Genomic DNA, 25,959 nt, shown 5'->3' on the forward strand with positions numbered 1-25,959 from the left:
TCAAACTCTTGTCCAGCTGATCTTCCAACTATTATTATGTATTATCTGGAGCAATGACTCAAAGTCCCAGTCATACAGTAGATCACTTCAGGGGAATGTCTTCTCTCTTTGGTGTCCAGAATGCCCTTTGGAAATCCTGGAGCATTCTCCTATTGACACCAGGTATCCTTACAGGTCTGAGCCTAAGCTCTCATTCAAAGGAACAGAGAACTACCTCCTCCGTGATATGCATGGGTCAACTTGTACTGCTCAGTACCTGCTTACTGCCCTTGTTGAGCTCTGAAGAGCTTCTGTTCTATTCTGTCACTTAGAGACTTAAAAAATTCTATATTTAAGACCTAAATTCTCTTATTATAGATCTGTGTTTTGTAAGTGTGTAGTATTTATTTTTTGTATACTATCAATGCATTATTTGACTTATCCAATTTTCTTTGCATGTAACTGCTTCTTTAACTTCGAGATACATCCAGTGCATGGAAATGTGGTATAGAAATAAATGTTATTATTATTAAATTATTTATCATCCCCAAGTGCAATATGTCCTGTAGCCACCCCCTATAATTCCAGTTCTGACCCAATACTACTCTACAACATGGATTAAAGTCCAGTAAGTTAAAATGACATGAATTACTTTATTAATTTAAAATTCTATTCAATAATTTTAAAATAAAAATATACTATTGGAGAACCTATTTGTATAATAATGGCCATTATTACATCATTAGGTAGCAGGTTTACTGAAAAAAGTAAACTGCATTATTTTCAAACTTGAAATATAACAGGAATTGTTTCCAGGAGGTTAATTTTAGGCTTTGTTTAAAAAAACCTACATATACAAAAATCCTGAAAAAATGAAATATAGTACAATTTAAATAACTTTGGATTCGGCTGGCATGCCATTCTGTAGCTAAACATGCCATTTTTAAACCAAGGGATTTCAATCCTACTACAGTTTTCACATAAACCTGACAACCATGGCCACATTTTAAGAATAAATGGATTCTTTAAAAAGGGTGAAGTAATTCTTCTGGAAGAGTAAAAATTAAAGTAGTCCATTTTGTAGGCAATGCCCCATGTTGTCAGTTTAATGTGACATCTTGAGCTATAGGGTATTTATTTTAGAAGAGACAATTTAGACTTTTAAAGCTCTAAATAAAGATAAAAATGGCTTCACCCTTTCCAAAGAGAAAGCCCATACTTCTAAATTTTTAATAAAACAAGCTCAACTTTCTCAGGATGGGATGCTCATTTTTATTCATTTAAACCTTTAGAGTTGTTATTTTACTATATGAAGATGAAGTTACTGTAAATATACAAATTAAGGAAAAAATGGAAAACATTTCTAACACTTGGTTATGTTAGTGGCATTTACTGGTGTTTTCAGTGTGCAATTAATTGTTCAATGTGATGGTGCCAAGTGACACAGCCCCAGTCTTCTTGTATTTTAAGTATTAATTGTTTGTCACACACATGAGCATAGGAGGAAGCTAAAAGGCTCAAAAAAGGATAATTCCATGCCAGACCAGTGGATGGCAGAGTACACTAATACTTTCTCTTTTCCCTCTCCAGACCAAACACGGGAAAATAAGCGTGGGCTAGATGACATTAATTCCAGATCCTGCCCGGACAACATCATTTCCGTAGTTCCGACCTGGACAACATCACTTCCAGTTCTGGCCCAGACGAAAGCACTTCCGCTCCCTGCCCGGATGACGTCATTTCCCCTGCCCGGCTTTAAGACCGCCATGTTTTTGTCTGCCTGCCAGTCCTGTTATGGACTGATGTCTATAAAGACCCGTGAAACCAAATCTTCTCTTTTTGACACTCAATTTCAAGTATATGGGTGGCTGCCCCCAAACTTTTTTGCTGTTATTTGCTGTGTGATCTGAGTCCTTTCACACCTTATTTAAAACTAAACCTTACAATATAAAAAAGTTTTTTAAATAGCACACACATATACATACTCATATATTCTCAAACCTGTTTAATTTAAATTCACGCTCATTGAAAGCCAAAGCCCTTCCCGGCAGCACTGAACACAAGGCAGGAACCAGCTCTGGACAGGGCACCACTCCATCACAGTGCCCACTCATGGACCACACAGCCATGGCAACTTGCATTAGAAATATACAGTTAAAAGACAATTCAGTCTTTTATATATTAAGCTATGTGCTGAAACCTGTTTTCCCAGTTAGGAGTTATATGGTGGCAGAGCTATTTCTAGCAGCATTTGTCAAAAAGAAAACATAAGAACACTAAAATTGTGACAAATGTGAGACCATTCAGACCATTAAACTAGTTTGGTTAAATAACAGCTAAGCTGTCCAAATATCTCATCCAGGTACTTTTAAAAAATACATGACTTAGTAATTTGTTCCAGAGTCCCATGGCTTTTTGTATAAAGAAGTGTTTCATGGCTTCAGGAATATTCCATCAAAAAGGGTATTTTTTTATAGGTTACGTACCCCTTGTACTTTGTAGTGATGACTGAGAAAAGCTTTTAATCTCTCGTTTTCAGTGGCAAACAATATGAAAAACAGTCATGGAAAATAAAAAAATGTCTCATTACTCATGTTGCATGATGCACATGTCAGTTATCCAGCCGGTTGCTCTCCATATGTAAAATACATGCAGTTCTTGGTAAAGTATTGTTAAATGGATGCTTCTGGAAAAATCAGTGCACATTAGAAACAGCAAACAGAATCACATGGAAATAATTTTTCAGTATAAAGCTCCTCCTCTTACCCTCGTTCATTGGTCAGGCGTCCCATCTTAAATTCAAAAAGACAGTTCCATGTGACTTGAGTTTCCTATATATAATGTGTGCTGATTATTCCAAAAGCATGCATTTAACATTGTTTTAGCAAAAATTACATGTGTTTTACATGTTGTAAGCAAATGACTGGATACCTGATATGTGCATTATGCTACACAAGAAATGTGAGATGTTTTTTTTTTATTTTCCATGGACATTTTTCATATTATTTGCCACAGTACAGCACTGCTTATCATTAGCTTCTATTATATCATAAACTTTTTAAAATCTCCATTCTCCATGAAAACATAAGATGGTGTTCTCAAATACTTGATTCACTATTTATTTGAAAATCCATCACATAGCAGGCTAATGCATATACCCACAGGGGCCAGCTGAAAAGTCATTTAAAGACTGTGAGATCACTCTTACAGTAAGTCCATAAAAATGGCACCAATATTTCCATGTCTGCACACTTAAAGTACACCATAATATTAAAGAACTGTTATAAAGTAAGTAAATTGTTGCTCATTCTGTAAACTTCATTGATTTTGCATGTTTATTTTCCTTCAATATCTGTAGCTCATTTTGTCAGAAAGCAATCTTCACAGCTGTGAAAATGTAAAAGTTTCTCGGATTCATTTCAGTGGAATGGAATTAGCTGTCTCATTTCCAAAGATTAGTTGTTCCATACTTATTCTGTAGCCGGAATTAGGCTCACCTTAACATGTGTGCTGATAAACTCAAGCAATGTAGCTATGATTAACAATCTCAGAATTAATTACACTGCTGTTTTTATATTGGTTTAAATGAGAACAGATATTTATTATCAGTATTTCTATCACATCTACCCTTCCAGTACTATACAGTATTTTTCATGTTAAAATCCATTTACCAGAAATGTAAAACCCCAAAAGAGCTTTGCAACAGTACCCAACATCACAGTTATTTTTAGATCTCAAAGAGCACCAAACATTTTTAATTCTCAGTAATTAAAAAATACCTCATCACAAAGAATACAGGACCTTTTCAGAGATTTTATAGCTAAAGCAATTCTTTTGTAATCATTAATTATCTTCATTATCAATAAAATAAGGAAAACCTATCACCACGATTGTTGGGTACTGAACCAGCTGTTTCATTGGATTCACAACATATATTTTATGGTTCAAGGAATTAAATTTCAAGCTGTGTCATTTAGAGTAAAGGATTCTATTAGCCTTTACTCATTTACTTGGTACTAGTAGCACCCTAGCTCAATTGCTTCAGATAATGAAATTAAATTCATATTGTGTAGTAATTGCAGTATTTTTTCTTCTAACACTCACAAATGGAATTCTCCGAAAAGGACCCGAGATCATCTAGTGGTTACGATTATTATGAACTTCAAGGTAAGTTTGGTTGTGGCCCTATAGATCTCCAGAACATGGCATTTCTTTCTCGTGTATGCAAATGACGATCACCATAAAAAAGACTAAATCATCCTACGCAGCCAGCTCTTCAAGGTTAAACTTTATGAGCTGCAATTCAGTTGGAACAAAATGAATTTTGAGTGGGTATTCATGTTGCCTCACCTTACTGAATTCAGCCAGTAAAACCGGCATCTCCAGTGACATTATGAGAATGTTTATTTTCAGGTATTCTATAGGTGCACAGAAAAGATTCTTTGAGTTATACAGGCAGTTTAAAAATGTAAATGTATCCTGTCAATTGATTGGAATAACCCCTCTGTATGTCTAAAGATTACACTACACTAAAACGTTTTTCCAATTCACTGAAAATATCAGATTCTCACTTGCCACACAATAAAAAATATTTAAGAACTGAATGAAAGTTTACAACAGAATAATTAGTCTAATTAATAATTAGGAATCTAAAAGAATAACACTGAAAGATTCTTAAATTAAAAGGCAAAAAGCTATTGTGGGTGGCACTACAGAATGACTTTTCATTATCTGTAATTATGAAAGAGGTAAAACGGTGGCAATGCCACCTAAAGGCCTGAGTGATCTAGGTTCATACCCCAGACAGTTTGTCTGCATTTTTCTAATTTTCCCTTTCATCTGTATAAGTGTTCTGTAGGCACTCCTATCACGGGTTGGGTGTAAAAAGCAGTAAATATCAAACATACTCAGTGTGTTACTGGGTTCTATGCATTTAATAAGCTTTGTACTCATATAAATTGTCTTCCTATGAAATACTAGGTGATCTACCAGGCATTACCCCAGAATATTTGAATAATGGGATATGGTATGAAAGAAAATATTTTTTAAATGTTGACCCTTTTCTCATTGCTACCTGAAATGCAAGTGTCCCATCCATTATCTACAGTACCTCTCTGACAACTATCAATTTCCCTTCTCTCATGAGTCGAACATTTGTTCTTTTTGTGACTGGATTTCATAAGTGTGGTAACTCCTTACCGGGCTGGTATCATGAGTACTACTTCATTGAATTTCCTGCTTTAGTGTGGTTTCACAAATAGATGTGTAATCCCACATTAATAAACTGGATGGCCTGCTGAACCCAAAGTCCTCAGACAGCAGCTATAAAAGGGCAGACTGGGGTTCACAGAAGGACCTCCTTATAATTATAGGAGTCATCAGCAGTGGCGGTATTCAATAGTGTTACAAAGATGCCATGATGCTGTATTGGCATTGAAACCTAAAATTATAAAAGTGTCATGATAAAATGGGCCTGCATAAATGTCTGCCATCAAGAAACAGTAGTTACTAATGTCGTCTTCAGTCATTCTCTTTCTGCCATTATCTGAACAGCGACTCAGCATGTTTCATTGTGCTTCATTGTGGCTTATAGCCATTGTACTTAGTAATGATATGCATATGTACAATAGTGTTGACTTTTTCAAAATTGTAAAGTTTTGATTTGATAAAAAATTCAGTGTCATCAGTTCATTTCACAATTATTATCACATGTACACAATTTAAAATTCTATCTGCTCGCTTAACCAGCATGCACCAGATGGCCAATGTCATTATATGGCAACACGATTCTCCTGCCATAGGTTATGTAAAACATAAAATCACAAAATAATAGGTAGTGGTGAGTGAAACTGCCAAGTTTGTTTTCAGATTCAGTTTTGCAAAACTGACGTTTCATTTTATATGCAATTTCATATCCGTGAATTTCACTAAAAATTATGTTTTGGAGTTTTAAAGTCTTTTTGGGGATGGAAAGACAAGAAAACTGCTTCTTAAGATTTTGGTAACACCATACATCTCTTTTTGACCTGTATATTTCCAAAAAAAGAGTCCAGATGAAAATTATTGGGAGAAAAACTGTCTAATGGGAATTTAATATGGTAAAACACAACCAATGCTGAGACAAAAAACACTCACCTGCTGCCCTGATGGCACTGTAGTCCTTGCATGGGCACTGGTTTATGGGTTGCCATCCCTCCCCCTAATATGCTACATACCCTATATTTTACGTTGGGCCAACTTACATGAAAAGTATAATAAAAATCAGTTCTGCTGTTTTTGCATGATTTTTGTACAAACAAACAGACAATCACACAGATTATTTTTTTTATAAATTATTATTATCATTATGACTAAATAACAGTACTCTGCTTTCTTTTTTTATGCATTGCTTGTGTTTGCTTTCATTCTTCTTCATTATAAATCCAAAAGCAATTCAAAATTGTTTGTTTAGCAGGGAGTTCTAGAGAGAGAGAGAGGAAAAACTGCTAGTTAGAAACTAATTGCTTTATTATACCAAAACAATATTATCCTGAGATTCTAGAAAGTGTTACCATATTCTAGCATTTTGACCTGTTCAGCCCTGAGACTTTTGAATTGCGCATTGTATAAAAATTCAAAGCTTCTGCACACTTCTATGCATCTGGAGAAAACAACAGCTGAAGCTTCAAGAGCTGCTCAACTAACTGCTCTGTTCATCTCTGTCGACTTTAACTTTGGCTCATCCAACTCAGCCTAAATGTGGATTTGTATTCCTTTATATAAGTTAAGTACAAAGTTATCAATTGTGTTGTGATTGATTTGCACTTTTGTGGCTATTTTGATGTTGTGAGATGGCACTCTAAGCAAAGTGACCTTTTCACAGTAGGAATTCAAATATTGAACAAGGTCCATTCATGGAGCTAACACTTTCTCCTCAGTGATTGGGTTAACTGGTTCTGTGTGAATGAGTGTGGTGTGAGCCTGATTTTGCTGTTTGTTAGACTAGTGTCCAGTCAAAGTTTTGACCCTGCTTTATGTGCACAAGACCTGGCACACAGATATAGAAAAGTTATCCTGATTTTACTTTTCTTTTGATAAGCATCTCTATGTACAAATAATTGTGACCTGAACAGAATAGTCTTAATAAAGGATGCTGTCAACAGTATACTGTATCAGTTTTTATTAATCCCAGAATAGTATTTCCCCATACGCATATCAGTTTTCAAAAATTACTGCAGGAAGCTAAAATCAGTTGTGATGGGCGGCCATGGCCATTACCTGGCCAGGATGGCAATGAAATGGAAGGCCCGGGGAAAGAGTATCGCTGAGGCAATACCTCCCTTGGGATACTACAGGGCAGCCATCCTGGGCAGCTGTGGCACCTCAGATTACCCCAGGGCACGCTGGGAGTTGGAGTTTGGTGAAGCCATGGGTTCCATGGGGGCCGCCAGAGGGAGCTGCAGAGCCCTACAGTGGACTTCCAGGTAATACTGGTGAGCCACCTGGAGCACTCCCAGGAGCTGAATAAAAGGAGCTGCCTCACTCAAGGAGCCAGAGTCGGGAGAAGGTGGATGAAGCTTGCCAGAGAGGGAGTAGAGGTGGAAGGACGGAAGGACGAAAGAACGGAAGAGAAGAAAAATAAAAGGACTGAGACTTGTACTGTGGTGCACTGTGCTGTACTCTGAGGAGCGGGAAAGCGGCTCCCCTATGCAAATAAACAGTGTGTGCTGTGTGACAACTTGCATCTGCATGTCTGTGTCGGGTTAGGGCAGCTATATGCACCCCTTATGCATCACACAGTACTTACTGTAAATGAGAACACCATTTTAATACATGCAAGTGAAGTGTTTTTTGTCATTATTAACAAATAAATTGCAGCAAAACATATTATTTTTAAGCAACAAGTACTTATATGTCAGACTCCATGATTTTACTGTGTTTTGTTGGAAAAATACAAATTTAGAATATAGTACTATAAGTATAATTAATGACATGGAGGAATTTTACATTAACTCTGTTGTGTACATAGTAATGTATAGAGTTGCTTACAATAATGAGAGTATTAATATTATTTTTAAAGAACACACAAGAAAAAATTAACTTGGCATTACCCCTTCAGCTTTAGAAACTGAAGCATTTAATATCTCAACAAACATTTAATAGCCGTTGCTTAAACAAATGGTCATCCATCCATTTACTAAACCAGACTAATTCAATTTAAGCAAACATTGAAAAATGATTTCTAAAGTTATTTTTTAGCAAAATCAAATTTGTACTTTATGAAGGCCTAAAGGGAAATAATTTATTTTCTGGAGAATTTTGCACAGTGTTCCACATCAATGGAAGTTTCTGATGCTGATTCATAAAGTATGATGGCATACAAGAAAAAGAGCAGCAATGATTATAATAAATGAATAACAATTACAAAGAAGAATGTGCGTGGATATTAAAATGATGGAACAAATACTGAAACAAAACATTAAATAGTAACACAAAGTTGACACAAAAAGATTTTCTTAAAACACTGATTGCAGGTAGTATGTATAAGTAAGGCAAGTCAAATGATCATCTAGAGATATTTAAATAATTGAAGGAAACTCACCCAATAAGCTGGTTTGCTAAATATTATATTACTAGCTGAGAAATTATGGATTACTGGTCTAGTGTTTTAAATGCAGTGTTGCTTACATTCAACTACAAAAGCTGATAAACAAAATTTCTAAAGACTGTTCTCCGAGGCTTGTTAATAGTCTTACAAAGTACAGGTTACAAAGGAAACTGTCAATGTCTTATTCTGAAAGATGGCAAATAAATTCTGGGTATCAAAAAATAATCATCATTTGCATGTTGTAATTTACACGCTGCTTTTTCTCTTCCTTGTGCATCTGTTACTTTTGCTCTCCTTGGGCGCATTACTGCAGCTTCTCTTTCTTATCTTGCCTTATGCTGTTCACACAATTCCTTTCCTCCAGCTTGATGGACTCTCTCTGCAGTGCTTGTTTGCGTATCATTGTCCTCAGCAATTTGGGCGAAGTGCTAATTTGAAAGATCTTTTCCATGAATATTTGCAAAACTGCTTTCACTTAAAAGCAAGCATCCTTATTTATAGCTGCTGGATGAACAGAAATATGTCTATATTTTATTACAAATTGGCCTGGTCTGTGATAAATTGTGGACTATTGGTATAGTGTTTAAATCTAAATGCACAGTTATCAAATAAGCTTAATTCAATTGAAACAAAACTGCTTTTACCTGGAAGACAGCTTAATTTAATTGTCACTGCTGAACAGACAAAAATGGCTTATGTTATATTAGCATGTTTGTATTTGGTTTTCTAAAAATGTGTACTTTCTGACAAGAAATAAAATTGATTACACAAATGTAAACACTCATAATGATCCAAAACAAGAGGTTCAAACTTTAAAATTCCAATGAAGATGTATAAAAATATAATTGAAATCACTGATTATCAAATAAATTGGAAGAATAACTGAGGTGCAATTGACTTTGATATGCTGTTAGTTAACTATAAACCACATGGTTTATATAACAGATTTTAAACATAATCCACAATCAATAAGAATCAAGGCAGGTTTGGGGAAATAAAATGAAAATGTGAAAATTTAAACATCAAATATTTAATAAAAAGTTGATTTATTACAATTCTTCATAACTGAATTAGACAGAACAGGAATAAAACAGATGGAATTTTAAACACTCCTTTGAGGGAGCTTCCTAATTAAAGGGTTAACAGAATCCAGACCACCACTAGTGTACTCTTATGCACTCGACTCTGTCAGATTTTGCCAAAGTTACTACAGAATCAGCAAGTGCATTTACACATATATAAAGTTTTTTGGTTTCAATGCCACAGTGCTAACGTACTCAACTGAAAAGAAATATGGAGGACAGGAAGTCAGACATCTGTAGAATGTGTCTAGGTATGCTACCCAAGGTTACTGATCTAAAACAAAAAGAAATTGAACAGAAGGGTCAAGGAAATTTCACCAAGTGAAAAGAAGAATTATATTAAGATGAGATCCAGTCATTTCATGAAAGATGGCAATGCATCTGATTTAACACAGATGTACAAAGTGCCTTCTGATTTCTTTAGCAAATGTATTCTTCTTTCGTCTAATTTCCATCAGACATCACATAAAGAATTCACATGCAAAAGATTACATACTCAATGTGACATTAATATATATATAAGCATTTACTCATCCCTTATCGAAACATATCTTCTAGTTCAGGAGTGGGGTGAAACCCTTTCCAGCAACATCAGATACAAAGCAGCAACCAGCCCTGGGCAATGTTCCAGGTCATTGCAGGACACATTCATATACACACAGGACTCTTATGGGTGAGATTTAGAGTCAACAATGGAGGGCAGGAAGCACACATAGACACAAACAGAACATACAGCCTCCAAAGAAGTTCCCAGGAAAGACTCTGGAGTTCTTAGACACTAGCGACTATGACGCCCTAAACACAAAAAATGTAAAACATTAACAAAACACTCTCAAATATACTTAATTCAACTTGATAAAATGAAGTTATATTATTTAATTTGATAGCTGACTAACTTTGCTCAAATATTGTAACTTAAAAATTTCAAACTGGTTCTCTTTACCACAGTAGTTTCCTATAAATAAATATGTTAAAATAACGAAAAGCAAAATTCAAAAGTTTATTTACAAAGATCTAAGCAAAATAGAAATATTTCAATAAAAAGGTGAAAACTTCCTTTAAAAGTTTTTTTTTCCTTCAGTGCTCGCCTACAGCTTGTGAAATATTTATCCTGTTTGAGATTTCATTCAGTGCCACCCTTGTATTTGGTATTACATTCTCGTGCACAATGGCAGATTATATTTCTTGGTGTCATGATTTTGCAGAGCATTCTCTTTGCAATATGCATTTTCTTTTATTTAATGTGTGCCAAATGTTGGGTGGTGCACCATGTAAATGTACAAACGGGGATGACAAGCTATGTAATATGTGATGTGTGATGATAACACACATGTCAGAATAACACAGTGTCAGAAACGCTTTTAAACAGCCACACTAGTATTCCAGAGCAATATATAAAGTACTATCCCACTAGTAAGGTATAATCTTATGAAACTTCAGTCTCAAATGTGTCATATAGTGATGCTTGCTAAAGAGAGAACCAGGGCAATCAATCAATTTCCTTTCCTGCTTAACCAGTTCAGAGTTGTGTGGAGACAGAGCCTTTGCCTATAGTACCACCAGATGGAGGTGCTAACCACTGTGCCAAAGTGCTGCCGCAAGGGATGGGTATTTTGAAAAGGTAGATCCTCTTTATCTTGTATTGTCTATAAAAGTCTGAAATGTAATTTGAAACATGAAAGAAATCATCTGTTTGTACCCATGATAGTGTACTTGTACATGATAGTGAACCTTTCATCAACACTCTGGTGGCCAAACGCTTCCATAATTCTGACATCATTGCTCCATCATATCTTCCTTTTTGATGGCTTCCTAATTTTCTTGTGCTCTTATTCCTAAGAGACTTGGTTTATTCCCTTTCTAAAATAGCATAAAATGCTTTTCACTTGATGACATTAGATCTCCAAGGTCTGAAAGATACATTCCAATGTAAATGAGTGAGTATGAATGCTAAAAAACACTGTATTTGTAACTTTATTTTATATTGCACATTCTCGTATAACAGTATCACTTTCAAAACAGTATTAGTGAATTTCCCTGGTAATAACCCTTGTAAGGGTTTCATTTCACACTCCATTTTACATGAAATGTTGGCTTGTTGATGAGCAATAAAAAGCTACTGCTCCAAAAGATGAGTGTGAATGACACATTTCATAAATAAGATTAATAGCAGAAGTAGCAGTAGTGCATACAGAGGACATATTAAAGAGGGGCCTGATTAAAAAGCTCTGAGCCTGACCTATTCAGAGAAACAACTGTTAAAATCAAACAAGTTTTACTTTTTCATATACTGTTACATACATACTAATAAACCACACAAAGTGTTTCTGTGCCACTGAAATAATGTGTGCTGTCTTGCCTGTGCAGCCCCTCTTCTGTTGCAGACTTGATATCTTCATCAGTTGCATAGCATGTTGCTTGGAAGCAGTCCATCAGATCTGTGAACAGGTGGTAGTCGCACAGTCCCAGGGGTCTCATGTATAAAAACTATGTGTGGATCTGTGTGTCAAAATATGTTTACGCAAAGACACAGGAAAATGTGTACACCAAAAAAACAAAATCCAATTCATAAAACCTGCCGTACACACATTTCTATGTAATTTACCTTTGTAAATCACAATCGTCTTGTAAATGTGTGTGCATGAATGTGCCTCGAGCCCTGCCTGTTTGCCACCCTGAAATAACCATATATGAATTATGGGAATCAACCTCATACATATACAGTCATGATGCTGCAGAACTCCACTGGCTAATAGAACAGCCTCCCTCTTGGCACCCAGTCCTATGATGCACTACACAACTGAGTCTGCAAGAGCATGTGCAGGATTGTAGGGTCTTTCTTCTGCATTCTGGGAGAAAAGCGTAAGGTGTCACCATCTGAATGGGTAGCCACCATCGCCTGCACATGTAATCACATGATTGGTGTTACAATGAATAGTACAGGCCATATGAAAAAATGAGGGTTCAGCCAATTACTTTACCAACAAGCCAGCCACAACGTTCAGCACCGTCATGTCTGCCAAAGCTACTTTGCCTCAAAATAAATTAATCATAGGTTCACCTAGGCTATTGTGCCACAACATTTGTCAGTCTTGGCATCACAGATGACCTGTGCATTAATGCAATGTCACAGTTTACAGTTAACAAAAGCAACTGCATTCTTGCAAGGTGCTCTTACTACAATATGAGTGTAGTAAAGTGCTCCGATTACAATAGAAGAACTGAACACTGCTATAAATTGCCTACTTATCTTGGCAAAAACATACTATTTTTTATGTATGTTCACCCACACCGAAAATTGAATGTAGTCTTGTCAGTCAATGGCTTCCAGCACAGCAGGCATGACGGAGTGAAGGTATTTATAGTGTGAGTCGTCACTTAGCTGGTTTGGCTGCATTGCTCTGCTTGATCAAAGGTGTCGTCATTTCAGTTTCTCTGAAATGTTGTATACAATTTGGTCAGAGTTGCCATAAATATACACACGTGCTCAAGTATTATTTTATAAATCCTGACTTTTATGTGGTAGGTTGTGTACACACATTTCAAGCGTCTTTTTGTGCATGCTCAAGTTCTATAAATCTGACCTCTGGCCTGGAGAGCAAGTCAGGAGAGGCAAAAGGATCAAATATAAAAGGTTTATTGAGTATACAGTGGTGTGAAAAACTATTTGCCCCCTTCCTGATTTCTTATTCTTTTGCATGTTTGTCACACAAAATGTTTCTGATCATCAAACACATTTAACCATTAGTCAAATATAACACAAGTAAACACAAAATGCAGTTTGTAAATGGTGGTTTTTATTATTTAGGGAGAAAAAAAAATCCAAACCTACATGGCCCTGTGTGAAAAAGTAATTGCCCCCTGAACCTAATAACTGGTTGGGCCACCCTTAGCAGCAATAACTGCAATCAAGCGTTTGCGATAACTTGCAATGAGTCTTTTACAGCGCTCTGGAGGAATTTTGGCCCACTCATCTTTGCAAAATTGTTGTAATTCAGCTTTATTTGAGGGTTTTCTAGCATGAACCGCCTTTTTAAGGTCATGCCATAGCATCTCAATTGGATTCAGGTCAGGACTTTGACTAGGCCACTCCAAAGTCTTCATTTTGTTTTTCTTCAGCCATTCAGAGGTGGATTTGCTGGTGTGTGTTGGGTCATTTTTCTGTTGCAGCACCCAAGATCGCTTCAGCTTGAGTTGACGAACAGATGGCCAGACATTCTCCTTCAGGATTTTTTGGTAGACAGTAGAATTCATGGTTCCATCTATCACAGCAAGCCTTCCAGGTCCTGAAGCAGCAAAACAACCCCAGACCATCACACTACCACCACCATATTTTACTGTTGGTATGATGTTCTTTTTCTGAAATGCTGTGTTCCTTTTACGCCAGATGTAACGGGACATTTGCCTTCCAAAAAGTTCAACTTTTGACTCATCAGTCCACAAGGTATTTTCCCAAAAGTCTTGGCAATCATTGAGATGTTTCTTAGCAAAATTGAGACGAGCCCTAATGTTCTTTTTGCTTAACAGTGGTTTGCGTCTTGGAACTTTGCCATGCAGGCCGTTTTTGCCCAGTCTCTTTCTTATGGTGGAGTCGTGAACACTGACCTTAATTGAGGCAAGTGAGGCCTGTAGTTCTTTAGACATTGTCCTGGGGTCTTTTGTGACCTCTCGGATGAGTCGTCTCTGCGCTCTTGGGGTAATTTTGGTTGGCCGGCCACTCCTGGGAAGGTTCACCACTGTTCCATGTTTTTGCCATTTGTGGATAATGGCTCTCACTGTGGTTCGCTGGAGTCCCAAAGCTTTAGAAATGGCTTCATAACCTTTACCAGACTGATAGATCTCAATTACTTCTGTTCTCATTTGTTCCTGAATTTCTTTGGATCTTGGCATGATGTCTAGCTTTTGAGGTGCTTTTGGTCTACTTCTCTGTGTCAGGCAGCTCCTATTTAAGTGATTTCTTGATTGAAACAGGTGTGGCAGTAATCAGGCCTGGGGGTGGCTACGGAAATTGAACTCAGGTGTGATACACCACAGTTAGGTTATTTTTTAACAAGGGGGCAATTACTTTTTCACACAGGATGTAGGTTTGGATTTTTTTTCTCCCTAAATAATAAACACCATCATTTAAAAACTGCAGTTTGTGTTTACTTGTGTTATATTTGACTAATGGTTAAATGTGTTTGATGATCAGAAACATTTTGTGTGACAAACATGCAAAAGAATAAGAAATCAGGAAGGGGGCAAATAGTTTTTCACACCACTGTATCTGCATTGCCAAATGACTGACTAACCTTTTAATTTCTATTTTTATGAATGTCTTTCATATCCACAATGACCACTCAGCCCTATCATCACTGTAGCCTTGATCCCCCCTTTTCCAACCTGCATACCTTACCATGTTTACTCTATGTGTAGAATATGCCTAGTGAAGGCTAAACTATGAAAATGAAGAATTCTGACCATTTTTTTTTAATTAAACTTAATATTTGCCTTTTTTTTTACTCCAGCACATGAAAGTCGACTCATCCTTTCCTTTAATTCCATTATACAGTATTTAATGTATGTTCTACCTTGGCATGTCTTTCTCCTCTGGTGCTTATTCTGATCTGTGTTTAAAATTAGACCCACTAGCTGGGCAGAACATATATATAGTGCCCTTGATAATAGGTTTCTTCATTATGAGAAATTATTTTAATGAGGAGTCCCACAGAACACAGTACAAATTACACGCCCCGAGCAAGTCAGCATGGAAGTGGTAAGAAATCATTCCCATTGACTTGGAAACTTCCTCTTCTTTTGCATGCGGTTTAATAAGTGATAAGATATCTTTACTAAATGTACTCAATCAATACTTGAGTACAGTATGCCATCAGTAACTGAGATGGGTCAGCATGCAAGATATAAGCAAATGCTATATAACTTACAATTGTTTGAGAAGAGTAGAAATAGCTGTCAACCAGCAGATCTTCCAATAAATCCTGATCTGAAAAACAAAAGAACAACACACAGTCAATGATAAAAGTAATTAGCAAAGTAAACATTAAAAATAGTGTGATTGACTCAATTATATAACAAGTATCTGCAGATTTGTCAAAACAAAACATGTACACTGCATTACAGGCAGAACATAAGAAAATATTCTGATAAATGGTGGTGCATGACACAACTGAGATTGATGAAAGTCTGTTCAGTTGGAGCTTACAAAATAATATCAAGTTAATGTGCTACTTTCAACTTCATCACGGGGAAACAAGGCTCATATATTTCAATTTACTAACATCTGTCAGAAATGTATGCTTTACAGGGCTTGTTTACAGCACAGGTTTGTCTTAGAAGATTTGCTAACAGTTGGCATGGAGGACTAGTTGATTCTCCCCTCTGTATATTTCAGGTTGAGAATTGGTATGTGTTGTGATGTGATTTTTGCATATAAGTTGCTAAATATTTTGTATGTCTTTATTTGTAACTTAGGCAATGTAATATTGGTGTTACATTAGTGAGAAGCATTCATGTTTACAACTGAAGAAGACCATCACACCATGAACTGAAAAAGACAACACAATGAAAAGCACAGCTCGGCAGCCATATTTAGGCAGGCATGCGGCCTGTTCTAAAGAAAGCAGACCACCAATGATGCCTTAACTAGAGACATTTTTAAGTAACTAACAAGTCTATGTGCCACCTGAAACTACACATCACCATATATCAGGTCGTATGGTTGCCAATATTCAAATGTACTTGGCAAATTGTTATTATTTCTTAATATTATCGATAATACATTATTTAAATTGTAACTTAACTCCTGCTTGTCTTTTACTACACCTAATTACCTGAGGTTATAGATGCAGAAGGGAAGGTGGGGAGAAGTTATATGGTACAATACCCGATAAACAGTGGTAAGTCTGTGAGATTTGAGGCATTCTGACAAAGGCTACATATTAATAATACAAAAAGGGGAAAGTAGAGCAATATATTATTCTACCAAGACAAAACAATATGTGTACATAGACTTGGAGAAAGTTTATACAAGTTTTAAAGCTTTAATTCTATTTATAAACTAGCAAAATACCCGCGCTTCACAGCGGCGAAGTACTGCTTTAAAATTTTTATTAAGAAGAAAAGTAATCCTTTTTAAACTGAGGGAAAATATACCAATAATTATTTGTTAAAAGGATCTCTTTGTATACCACGTTGTCAGTTCGGCCCTCCAGTTGTAATATGACCAAGCTGTGCGCTGAGCTTACTTTTGAGCATGCAATGTACAGTTGGCCATGTGAAAAGCAATCTTGCCTCAAATCAATGGCAACCTTTTGTAGAGTCTGTCCCTGAGACTTATTAATTGTCATTGCGAAGCAGAGCCTTACTGGAAATTGGAGGCATTTGAAATTGAAATGGGTTTCATCAATAACTTTGCATCCAGCTTTTGAGAGTTTAAACATTAATGAACATCAAAGTGTCCACTACTCAAATCGTCACCTGTGAATCTAAGATGTTTAAGAGGCATTGGCGGTTGACCAAAGATGTAAAATATTTGGCCATTTTGGTACACTTGAAAGCGACAACCGAACAATTCAGCAGCAGCCATCAACTCACATGCAGAACCATAGGTGAAGGGCTTAATAATTTCACTCTTATAGTGCTCCTGTGTAGTATAATTATCTCCTGTACCGTCATCAGTCCACATCTTGAACCTGTCCCAGTCATTCAATACATAAGACACAATGTTCCTCCGGATATCAAGAGTGAGCCCGATATGGCCGTGCAATATGTAACACAGAGAATGGAAAAGGTAGTCGCCATCTCCGGGCATGGAAACCACTCGGTAAGTGACAGTTCTTTGATCAATGGTGATCACCTCGATAGACATGTTAATGGGGGTACGGTTGGAACGATAAAGCTAATAGGTACCTGAACAATGTAAACTAAGTCTAAAATACCTACACAATAACTATAATCGTAATAAACAAACAATAAAACAGCGGAGAAGCCATGGATTAAATAAAAAGGCTGCAGTTATCAGTTGGGAGACGTGAATACCGTAGTGAAGCAAGGAAAGGAATGAAGAGACCGGAGCGACGGACGGCCTTATATAGGCAGTCAGCCAACTGCATGGGAGGCGTGGGGATGGGGGACCCAACGCCGCCTCACACAGCAACCGAGCTGCAGGCTATGGACGTATATATGTACGTATATATGTACGTAAATTAGCGTTGGGAATCCGCGTACCAAATTTCTTGAAGATGGGCCCATAAGTAACAAAGACCATTGGAAAGTTCAATATGACGGCAGACAGTGGCGTCATACCACCAAAATAAGTACGTACATCGGTTTCGGTTAGCGCAGGGAAGCCGCCTACCAAATTTCATGAAGATGGGGCCATAAATAAGAAAGTTTAACATGGCGGACGTTGTCGACTGTTATGACCGTTACGCGTAGAATTTCAAAATGCTTAACTTTTGTAAGTAAGCTATAAGGAATGAGCCTGCCAAATTTCAGCCTTCTACCTACACGGGAAGTTGGAGAATTAGTGATGAGTGAGTCAGTGAGGGCTTTGCCTTTTATTAGTATAGATTAAATGGCTTTTACACACATATTGAATGCAAATAGGAAAAAAATTGGGTGTGTTACTTTAGTGTGTGTTTATTATTCAAACAATCAATATATTGATACACAGCAACACAACAATCATGTGTTCATAAAAAGGGACTATAAGTTCATGTGTTGGTAGAAAAAGAAGTGTGGAAACAGTCAACTGTTACACAAAGCAGAGAAAATTCCATGTTTTCAGGTGAAGGATGCCTGCATGAAGAGGTCTTATAGCACTGCCAGTCATCCAAATGTTTCATTTCCTCTTCAGCAGCCTTTCAGAAGTTTAACTGTATATCTCTATTTCACATCAATATTACACCCTGTACAGCATACACAGTTAATACACTGACATGGAGTTATGGCTTCACTAGGCTAATTTTAGAAGTTCCTGAATATAAAAGCTACTTTATGTTTAAGAGAAAGTGATGGTTATGCATTACTTTCTTTAATCCTCATAACATACTGTAGTTTTCTGCTTTAATTTACTGTAAACATAGCTGTTCTACTTTTATTTCATTTCTGTTGCAGATATCCATTCCATATCAATGGTCCTTTGTTTAGCTGATATTTGCAATTGATTTTTCTTCAAAATTATACTTTTCATAAAATTTCCCCATCAAGCTAAAATATTGCCACAAGGTGCAATATGGATTGGTTTCAGTTTGTCTTGGTCTAAAAGTATGTGACTTCTTGAATGGGGACAAGACCCATTCTCATCCTTTTTAATCTCAAATGATGTACACACAAGTAACACTAGAGCCTCCAAGATTCTTACTCCAAAAATCCAACAGGTAATTCTGGGTTTCTATATATTAGTCTTAGGACACCTGAATCAGAGAACTAAGGGCTAGTGGCATGGTGGTTGATGCTTCCAACTACATATTCAGCAATCTGGACTCAAATCCTTAGTTTGGGCGCACAAGTGTGGAGTTCATCTTCTCTTCTTTATCTCTTACATCCCAAATATATCTATATTACATTAACTGGTGATTCCAAATTGGCCCTGTGTGAGTGTACCCCCTTGTCCTTGGTGTCTCCTGACATCCAACCTTACAAAATGTGATAGGAGAACATTTAAGAATAAACTCACCTCCATTATTATGGTTAGATTTTCTTATAGGGAGTTTACAAAATTATATTTTTACAGCTTGCAACAATAGTATTTGATTTATAGGAAATGAAGAAATGTGCTTACAATAATGCTAAAATAGCTGGATGTCTTTTTTCCTTAATATAATGTCTTCTTCTGTGAGTTGGGCAACTTTACTTCTGCTGGCATTCAGACTATACTGTAGTTCTAGAAAAAGTACAGCTCACTGGTTTCTGTAGTCTCAAAAGAAGAATGGTCTTCAAACTAGAAGCTGTACTGGCAAAGGTAATATTAAAAAAAATTATTCCAGTTTTAAAGAGTGTTTTAAAATAGCTTTAATTAGTTTTTAAATAAACATACAGTATCTAACTCTAAATGTCCAATTGTTGTATAATTATACTTCTACTGTATATAAATGTCGTTATAGCAGAAGTGCCCTTAAAATTTAACAAGAGTTTCACAGTGAATACTATAGAAATTGATTTGAGGCAAATGTAAATATAGTTTTTGGTTAATTGAATGTAAATTATTTTTTTTCTTCTGGGGAACCACTAATGTGTGTAGATAAGAACATAAGGAGGCAAGTACTGTAATAGTTGCATAGGTAATAAGTTAACAAAATTTAAAAAGACATTGTGAGTTTTCTATTGCCCATATTCTTGTTGTGGGACTACTATTAACAGTTATCATGCTCCACTTTACAGAGTTTATATTACTGGGGAGACCAACAAAGTGGTAGACTATATTGGGAGACACCATGATAAATCACAAGTTTGAATTACTAGCTAATTGATTGATTGCCTTTAGTGTCCACAAGTGGAAGCTTTCTTCATCATTTATAAAAAACACAGAATATCATTACCATGCACAGACATATTATGGTGGCACTCCAACTGTCACAGTTCGACAAATATACCATGAAAAGAAAAAAAACAGTATTAAGGCAATATACTATAGAGAGAGGATATGCACCATTCCAGCAATTCTAAACTACGGAAGTTTGCAAATAAGTGAAATTGTATGAGATTTGCCATCTAAGTTGCCAGCTAGCAATCTACCAAGCAGACAAGAGCAGTTATTAGCTTTACTATCATTTTCCTAAAAGGCCATCACCTCAGTGTCTTCATAGTAGTCAATTACTACACAACACTCTCCTAAAGTTTACAACAAGATGTATGTGACAGAGGAAGTGCAAAATGGACTTCTGTGTTATATCATAAGTGTTGTCACTTTCCATGTTTATGGACCCAGCTGAAAAATGGCAAACGCTGTAGTGACTTTGTGTTCTTGGACAATCCTTACACATGGGCTCTTGTCTTAGTCCATAGTCATTATCTATCTTAATGAAAAGAAAAAGAAGTCTGTGCAAGTTTTCTCTACTTCCATAACCTCTAGATGATCACAGTCCAATGCACCAGCATTTCTTCTTTTAAGACTAGGTAAAAAAAATGGAAATAGTGAAAGACTAAGAAAAGAGATGACAATAATTTCACCTTGCATCCATCAAACGTGTAACATGTATGCACTTCCTATGACACCATCACAGACCTATAATATAAAACTTCTACAATACCAAAGAACCACTATAGTGTGCCAAGTCTAGAGTAGTTCTTCTACTGTATTATGATACCTGTCTTCCAGTTTAATGAGGCAAACTACAGTAAAAGTACAGTAGATTGACTTTCATTTCTTTATAGTTGAGATTCAAGAGAAATAAAGGTACATCAGTACAGACTGTGAGTACATTGAAGTGTCTCTGCAAAAACCATTCAAGATGTATTGTAACCAAACTTTAAACAAAAAAAAAACTAATTCAGGATGAATCTCTCACTCTGCTGTTCATAATGTCAAAAACATTGAAAGAAAAAAAAAGAAGAACTGGTCTGACAGAATGTACATTTTACAGGTATTAAACACAGTTTTATGAAATACATTTTCATAAGGATTAACAGCATAAATATGCAATGTCTCATGTAGTCCTTCGTCACAACCGTCTACTGACTTCATGCTAACATACATTGCTTCTGTTTTAAGTTTTTTGTTCTTGCTTATTTCTGCCTTTCAAATCTTATATAAATCTATATTATTGGAATTCACCCATTATTTTCAATGAAGTTTACCTTCATTCTGAATTATATATATATATATATATATATAATATATATATATATATATATATACACACACATCTGGTCCACATTATCCAGTATAAAATGATGTTTATTATATGTGTGCAAATCCAGGAATAATTCAAGCAAAAGGCAAAAAAAAAAGTAAAGTCGATTCATGCTTCTGCATACCTGAATCTGCACTTGTGTGCCCAAGCAAAATGATGTAATTTCAACATCAATCCAGACTACCACATTTGCCCAAAGAACTTTCTGCACAGTTCCACATATTGTGTCTTCAAGGACTCGTCCATATTGCTGTGCTTGTGCCAGAAAAGGCATACCCCCAAACAGAAAAATGTATGAGCAAGTTGTGTGGCAGCAACACTTTTAAAAACACATTATGAAATGAAAATCATCTTCTTTGTGTGTAAATGGAGGTATATGCATACAATGTGTGCTATGTTGTGCAAAAGCCCTCATTCCTACTGGTGAAGAACACAGGATTTGGAACATAAAGGGAAATAAGTATCCAACACAAAAGCTTTTTATGTAAATAGGAAATATTTACACATATTCAATTGGAGCACAGATTCTTCTCAGAATCACATTGCGGGCCAGTGTTAGGTATCAAACCTGTAATCTTTTGCTTTGATGTTCAATACCTTAGTCACTAGCTCACCGTTCATTATATTTCTAATTGAAATGTTTAAGGTCAAGTCTGTATTGAATTTATATGGAAAAAAGTAATTTATTGTTTTCTGATAGAAACTTTATCTACTACTGGGTCACCAGGAACCAGGGCCAGAGACAGAGATCATCACTGCAGCTTCAGCTGGAAAGCAGGAAACAGTTCTGGAGTGAACAATTGTTACACAAATGCAGACAGCCACACTTGCTCATACCTAGGGCAACTATATTTTGTCTGTTAACCTAATACACACATCTTTGGGATATGGGAAGAAACTCAAGTTCCTGAAGTCAACTCACACAAAAATTAAAAAATCATGACAGACAGTGCCTGAATCCATGATGGTTACAAGTCTGCATGACACAATGATGGCACAATACATTTTCTGCACTTTATTAGTGCAACTAAACTTTCCATTATGTTTGTACTACATTTTCCTGTTTGGTATTTATAAATGAAGACAAATGTACCTTTTAAAAGGTAAGAGGCTAGTATAAATGTTAAGTCAATAAAACTGTGATTGATTACTGTTCAAACTATAAATCTCTGTGCATATCCTGAACTGATGCTTCATCATCTTACTTCAATGGAATTACAGCTTAGATGTTGCTTGTACAAAATTTAAATAGCCATGCATCTAATCTTAAGTAATTATATGCGCTAAACATGAGGAAAATGTTCTGAAGAGTAAACAATAATTATCTGTAAAGAAAATAAAGCAGTAGAAAATTGACAAATGCCTCATACACGCCTCAATAGACTATTCTGAAGCATTAATTACATATAAAAAACATAAATACTAGAACTATCAAAACTACCATTTGTAGTGTTTACACATTTTAGTGACACACAAATATCCTGAAAGAGAGTAATTTAGGTAGGTCTTTTACTTACTAATAGAATATATTATAAAAAAAACCTTAAAATAAACTTATACTGTACAAATAAACAATGATATTTTGAAATATGCAGTAATATTTCAGAATGACAAAATTGGCTGTTTAGAATACTAAAATACATTTTTTAAATGCATAAATATATTTTTGATGCATTCATTTGTAGATTACAGTTTAGAATATCAAAAAAATTATACTTACCAAGGTATGATGTTAAAAATGTATTAATACATTTCCTTTAAAAATACTCGAAATACAATTAAGGAGCAAATATATTTTGCAATTATTAATCTTTCATCATATATTTCAAATTAATATATAGTTCCATATTTATCTGTCATATAAGCTACGACATACCTCAAAGGAAATAAAATTGTACAGTATATTAAGATGATTTTATCATAATGTATTTCATTTGGAGAGAAGGCAACTATAAATTTGAGAAACAATAAGGAAAATAGTCAAGGAGATCTGTAAATAAGGTTAGCAAATATGATTATAATTAATAGTAATAATGTATTTTTGTGTAGAGCCTTTTCTGCTTTATACCAACAAACTTACTAACTTAGCGTAAGCAGTCCAAATGGATAGGCTACCTGCTCATGGACAGCTGCCTTAAGCACAGACATTTACTAGCTCAGCACAAGCAGACCAGAAAGGTGCTTTTAGACCTGAGCTACACATGTGCCAATCATCAAAGCAGATGCCCGTTCATTGCACTGCTTTCTATTGAATAAATGAAATAAATCAACATTAACTCATATATATTATTGCAGAATAATGATCAAGAAGGAAAAGTAGATAGGTACAGCCAACACCCTCAATCCCAAGATGAGGCCTCTTTATCAATTGTGTTGTCAGGATGTTGATTATGAGATATGCTTAGTAACATATGAGAAAGATGATTCCAAAAAGGGAGGCAATAGGGGTGTTCAAGAAATTGAGATCCCACATATCTGTCTCCAATATTCAGTATATTGAATCTTGTAGTTAGTAGTCCCTGTATAATAGGAGTTAAGATGAAGTTTGAACAGGAAAAATATAAGCTTCAATTAATAACATTCAAAATACTGGATGCACATGAAAATGGAGTGATTAGATACAAAATCTTTCTATAATTCATACAAAGACTGTTAGATTACTCAACAGGACTCAAGTCATATCCTTCAGTTTTCAGTAGATAGGTATATCCTCTGGCCAACTTAAAAATCAAGCAAGCTTATATTTATAATGTGGTGAACCTATAGGTTGGCTGCATGTGTTTTGTTTTTGGACCAAATTTTATGATACTGTTATATGCATCAGCTGCTCAAACACCACTTCCCTGTCTGGCCTTGTCAGCCATGATTGATTTAGAACCAACACAAGACTCAGTTTCGAGATATTCTTTTTCTGTCTCTTCCTTAGCCAGTTTGCAATGAACTCTGTGTGAATCCTGAGGAGTGCATATCTCCAGACAACATAACTCTAAGGAATGGGAAGATACTGAGGTCAAAATCACAATTTATTCTTTAGAATCCATATTTATAAATAATACATTATTAGTGGTCACTGGAAAAAAGTGAAAACAATATAAGTGATTGATAAACACAGATGATTGAATATGATTGGAAGATCACTAAACAGACATTCTTAGTCTTCTCATGAGTGATTTGAGGATTCCAGGTCCTCCATCTGTTTAGCACCCCATCTCTCTTCATATTGGTTCATTATTGCTAACAATTGCCAAGTCCGTATGCACCCTTGGGGTGGTGATCGATGACCAACTGTCCTTCACTGAACATGCTGCAACAGTCTATCGATCTTGCAGATTCACTGCAAAATCGGATTATATCTGATGGAGCATGCAGCACAACATCTGGTCCAGGCTTTGGTCTTATCATATTTGGACTACTGCAACTCCCGACACGTGTCACGAAGCTGTATATGGTTCAAAATGCAGCAGCATGTCTGTTATTCAATTAGCCAAGACAGGAACATGTCGCTTCTCTCTACAGCTTTCTATATTAGGTTTCTGAAGTAGCATGTATTAGGTTCAAAACCTTGATGCTTTCTTGATGAGTAGTCAATGGGTATACGTATATGCAGTACGGAGACACAAGGTTCTATGATCTAGTGATGCCTTCTCTGAATGGAATCAAATTTCAAACCAGACCTTTTTTACGTGCAGCTCATAGCTGGTGGAATGAGCTTCCTTCACCATTCAAAATGCTAACTTCCTCAATGTGTCCAAGAAGCCTTTGGAGACTCTTTCTATCTGGCATTGGTTGTTAAGATTTTGTAACCAATGCAGTGTAACTAGCTCACATTTTTGTCTGAGCTCTTCACTTGTGGTGATGAATTTTGTAACCTTAACCCGTAACATTTTTTCCCCAAACAGTCTTCCAGACTGATGGTTACCCGATTATGTTGATCTCTTTTGTAAACTGCTTTGGAAAATGCATCTGTTAAGTAATTAATGTAAATGGCTTCAGATTATGAGTTTTACCATCAGTATTTAGATACAGTAACTATATCAGTAGAGACAGTCGCTTTGACCAGAGATCTAGCCAGATCTCAAATTTACGATACTGTCAAAGTTCAAGAAATAATCATACATGCAACTTTATTTTCTTGATGCCAATTATGAATTTGTACAAAGTAATATGACTATGCCATGCAGAATTTCATTTGATCATGATGCTTGGATCTTATCTGAAGAAATTAATTAAATGCTTCTGTGTGCAGAAGCAATTGAGTACCACCTGTTGATGAAGACACTGGTGATAAACTCTAGAGGATCAACCAAAGAACCAGCAGCTTTCCTAAAAATGGCCGTGGATGACATGCCATTCCAACTGGCATACTGTAACTGCTAAAGAGTTTCAAAAGTATTAGATATCATACTAATATAATTCTGAATTACACAGTCAAGTTTTGAAATGCTAACATTGTCAT

General features: G+C 35.8%; 1 protein-coding gene across 1 annotated transcript in view; it reads right to left on the minus strand.

The window, feature by feature from the left end:
* LOC114652646 (putative methyltransferase NSUN7) overlaps nucleotides 1-25,959 on the minus strand; it is a 203,939-nt gene that overhangs the window by 135,403 nt on the left and 42,577 nt on the right. Inside the window, exon 3 of the mRNA XM_028802998.2 lies at nucleotides 15,573-15,631. Within this exon, the coding sequence (XP_028658831.2) occupies nucleotides 15,573-15,631 (59 nt within the window). The remainder of the gene's footprint in view (nucleotides 1-15,572; nucleotides 15,632-25,959) is intronic.

The sequence above is a fragment of the Erpetoichthys calabaricus genome, chromosome 5 (genome assembly GCF_900747795.2).
Source record: "Erpetoichthys calabaricus chromosome 5, fErpCal1.3, whole genome shotgun sequence".
Taxonomy (NCBI): domain Eukaryota; kingdom Metazoa; phylum Chordata; class Cladistia; order Polypteriformes; family Polypteridae; genus Erpetoichthys; species Erpetoichthys calabaricus.